This window comes from Camellia sinensis, chromosome 4 (genome assembly GCF_055761805.1).
Source record: "Camellia sinensis isolate YWXY chromosome 4, ASM5576180v1, whole genome shotgun sequence".
Taxonomy (NCBI): domain Eukaryota; kingdom Viridiplantae; phylum Streptophyta; class Magnoliopsida; order Ericales; family Theaceae; genus Camellia; species Camellia sinensis.
This window is the reverse complement of record NC_138964.1, coordinates 219,465,035-219,469,537: the sequence shown is the minus strand read 5'-3', so window position 1 is coordinate 219,469,537 and position 4,503 is coordinate 219,465,035. Positions and strand designations below refer to the sequence as shown.

The window sequence follows — 4,503 nt, the reverse complement described above, 5'->3', positions numbered from 1 at the left end:
CTATTGCTGCAAATTAAAAGTTCAAAGATATTCCCTTAATTCCAAGCCACTTCTTCCACCCAACCACAACATTTTAGCTGTCAAAAAAATATATGCAACAACCACCCCAGGCAAAACTAAAACATTCAGATGAATTAAGAACTATCATTACAATAGAAAACCATAATTAGCAATGAATTTAAGAATGCAGCATATCTTGGCCTTTACATGCTTGACTTCAAGAAGTAGACAAAATGAGATGTATCATGTATGAACATCCACAACATGGGGCCCATCAATGGACTCGAGGTGCCACAGATGCAATATTTGTCTATCTGCTTTTACAAACAAAGTTCCTAATACCTGTGCAGAGAAATTAACAAATTTATTGCTCCTCCTAATTTACTAGCTAAGTTCCAGTGACTAAGCTTCTATAATGAAATTCATTTAAAAAATCAAGCTATATATACTGAAGACAACCACATTCGTCTAAATTAGAAACACTCAATTCATGCATACACTTCCCAACAGCCACTGCACAATATCAACAGAGCCAGTTTAAAAGTCAGATCACTCGGATGCAATACATATTCAAGTCTAGTCCACAATCTTGTTAACTTTATCCCCAAACAACCAGGCATTAACTCCCAAGCCTAGTGCATCTCTTAAAAAACAAAATCCATGATCACTATTCAACATCCCAAGCCAAGCAAAATCAAAGAACGGAAGCCTAAAGCAAGTATCATCATCCAACTTTCAACTGAAAACATCCAACAGGTTGATGGGTTCATATATTTAAATCTATCACAAAAAGAGGCAACTTGAGTGACACTAGCAACAGCATTACAACACCACTGGACAACTCTGATAACAAAACATGAAAACAAGCAAGAAAGTTTTGCAAACAGGAGTAAAAGAAAGACCTGATAACTTCTTGTTCCTGAAGCAGGCTTTAACCCACCATTGCTACCTCTGCTATATCTATCGTCATCATCATTGTAACCGCTTTTACGACGTTGTCCTTGAGAAGATTGTTGAACTTGAACAGAAGAACTTATATGTGCTGCAGACGACTTATGTGGAGCTGAGCCTGTATGTGAAGATGCAACAGGCCTCTCGTACTGAGTGACGTTGGTATCCGGATTCCAGAAGTAAAGATAACCCGTTTTACCATCAACTAGACCTTTCCAAGGCTTGGGAAGAGTGGGGTCCTCTGGAGCGTAACGGGGAGCAGCAGCCGCAGATGCCATATCAAAGCTTCAATCTGAAGGGAATCTACAGCAGCAGAAAATAGAAATGCATATATAATCAGATTGGTGGTTCTCTTGACTTTGGGTTGGGGTTTTGGAAGGGAAGTTGCAGAAACCAAAAAGTAAAATGGAAACTAGAAAGCAAACTTCACTAAACTAACAAAGTTATTTAAAAAACCATAACTCAGCAAAGAAAACTAATCGAATATAAATCCAGCAAACACTAGCTATAGTAAACGTATCTATGAACCAGTAAGAAGAAACCTACAGGCTAGTAAAACTTAAATATCTGGCTTAACTCTACAACACAAGATTAGTTTTTTCTGTTGCAAAACTAAGGCAGATATTCCTGATTCTATTACTCTCCAATCCAATTAAGATTAGTTTTAAGTTTTTCAAAAATAAAATAAAATAAAATAATTTAGATATTACAACTTATGACAAGTCCAATAGTATTTGCTAAAATAATATGTGAAAATTTAAATGCTCATTTACAGGTGAGCAAGTAAAAAAAAAACACATGTATTTTACAAACGGGACCCAACAATATCTCAAAATGATCAAAATGGAAAATATAAGCAGACTAAAAGAAAATAGCTAGGGAAAATTGCACTTCAGTGTAAGTTTTCAAAAAAATTTACAAATCATTGGTAAACTTTATTAATTTTAATAATTAAAATTATAAAATTTTCCATGAATTTGTAAATATTTTGTGAAAATATCAGTAATTTGTAATTTGTAATTTTTCCAATAGCTATATGTGTGCAGGATAAGACCAAGAGAAGAAAACTTCAGACAGGAAATAGTGAGTGATCTTTCCTTAGGCCACTACATTAAATTCAAAGAAAATCCCCTATACGACATGCATAAACCCATCATACGAAAATCAAAATCATACAGAATGAAAAATTAAAGAACTAATAGCTACAAAAATCAAATAAACATAGCACGACAAATGAAAATTATGGAATTCAATCAACAAATACGTGTGCATACACAATATTCCAACATGTAATTCACAAATTTCATACAGATTCGAAAGTATATCAACGAGATTTCATTTCTACACCACAATTATAAATTCACGATCAACAAATATTGAAAAAAAAAAAAAAACTTAACCTACATGCATCTCCTCAAATATCTTCCCCAAAAAAGTAATAATTTGGATCATAGAGTTCAAAAACAACGATCGATCTCAAAAAGGCCCTAATTTGAAACCCTAGATTATTATTGCAATATAATTAGATGTAGTTACAGTCCTTAAAAATCAGATCTAAAACACTTAGAAGAAACGTAAAATGATTTGAGATTCAATTGGGGGATTGATTGTACCTGGAGCCGCCGATTTGAAGAGAGCCGTCGAAGACGAATACAAAATAAGAGGCGAGAAAAGCTCTACTTCTTGGAAGGACCTTTTTTCTCTCTCTAAAACTCTCTCTCTCTCTCTCTCTCTCGCTAAAACACTCTTTCTCTATATATATATATATGGCGGTGGTGGAGGAAACTACGCTCCCGGTGGCCGAGAAGCGTAGGGAGAGAGAAGAGACGGACGCGTTGTGGATATTTATAGCAATGGCCAGAAATGGGATTACATAACGTCATCGGATTTTATTAACCATGGTTAAGGCCTTTTTTTTTAATTTACCTATGGTTCGATTATGAGGATGACCCAGCAACGAAAATAGTATCACATTCACATCACATATTGAGAAGCCTGATCTGTAGATATCGAGCGTCTGATTGTGGGCAAGTTTTCCGTGTTGTTATTCCGCGGAATAGTATATTCCTACTAAATTCAAGGATGCTCCCGGAGGTTAGTGGGTTGTGTTTCCGCACTGTACACGAGTAAATATTTTTCGTTTTCATACATTTTTTTTTTTTCTATTTTTATTTTTAATCTAGCATTATTTTGAATGACATTGTTGAACTTAAAAGCACAATGACGGTGAATTATCCAACAGGAGTCTATTTGTTTGGAGGGATTATTTTATGGATTAATAGTGGATTGTTTGGTATTTTTTTTTTATTCTGTCCGAACTATTAATCCCTCATTTAAAGAATTATTGTATCCTAGGAGGAGGAGTGAGATTATTTTCATGGGATTGATATCTTATAGGACTAATATATAAATGTCTATTTTACCATCATGCTATTACTTAATAAACAATTGAAAAAAATAAAATAGTCTTTTAAACATTTATAAATTATTTTTTTAGTGTTGTTAATTTAAAATTATATATTAAATAAAAAATATAATTATAAATTTAATTTAATTAAAAATAATAAATTAAAAATTATGGCCTTATAATTTTTTTAGTGTTGTTAAAAAATTAAATTTATATATTAAATAAATTATTTTTTTAGTGTTGTCAATTTAAAATTATAGATTAAATAAAAAATATAAATTATAAATTTAATTTAATTGAAAATAATAAATTAAAAATTATAGCCTTATAAATTAAATTTTTTTAGTGTTGCTAATTTAAAATTATATATTAAATAAAGAATATAAATTATAAATTTAATTTAATTGAAAATAATAAATTAAAAATTATGGTCTTATAAATTAAAAAATTTTATTGTTGTTAAATTATAAGTTATAGATTACAAATTTAAAATTATATATTAAACAAAAATTATAAATTACAAGGGTAAAATAATCTTTTGAACATTTATCCTTATCCAGTTCGTCTAACCAATCATTGGATTAACTAAAAATAGTTCAATCCAGATATCTAATCCCATGACTAAACAAACATAGGATACAAATCCAGTCCAACCAAATAGTCCAGGAATAATGTATCCCAGAACTAACAGTCCGATAAATTACAATCCCTCCTTATCCAATTCGTCTAAACAAACACACCCCAAGTGTGTTGTCAGAAAATCCTTTTGAAAATCAAGTTAGTATCCTTAGAGAAAAAAGAAAGACAAAAGTAAAGATAGTTTTGAGTAAGGAAAGTTATAGACCTCTTGTTTGGTGGAGTCACACCTCCTTTATAAATTATTCCCTTACCTTTCAAGATTGTGTGCGTTAGTACCTTGCTCGTCATTTGCTAGACGCATATATGTATTGCTCTCTCATTTCTTTACACGTGTGCGCATTAATACTGCTAAACAATATCGACAAAACAGCCAAACAGTATTAACACGTACTATTGACGGGTTTTCCTCATCGCACTCCAATCAGGCCACATAGTATATGACAGTTGGGCTACCTTCAATCAAGCTAATTTCAATCAGTTAAGCCCCAGGTGGTTTCATGTCCGAG

General features: G+C 31.9%; 1 protein-coding gene across 2 annotated transcripts in view; it reads right to left on the bottom strand.

Annotated features, from left to right (window-relative positions):
• Positions 1–3,020, bottom strand: part of LOC114277250 (ATP-dependent RNA helicase-like protein DB10) — a 7,597-nt gene extending 4,577 nt beyond the window's left edge. For both annotated transcript variants that reach the window (XM_028219120.2, XM_028219121.2), the window contains exons 1-2: positions 2,565–3,020; positions 903–1,254 (exon numbers count right to left, since the gene is read on the bottom strand). In XM_028219120.2, the coding sequence (XP_028074921.2) occupies positions 903–1,229 (327 nt within the window). In that variant the 5' untranslated portion in view covers positions 1,230–1,254; positions 2,565–3,020. The remainder of the gene's footprint in view (positions 1–902; positions 1,255–2,564) is intronic.
• Between the last annotated feature and the right edge of the window lie 1,483 nt (positions 3,021–4,503).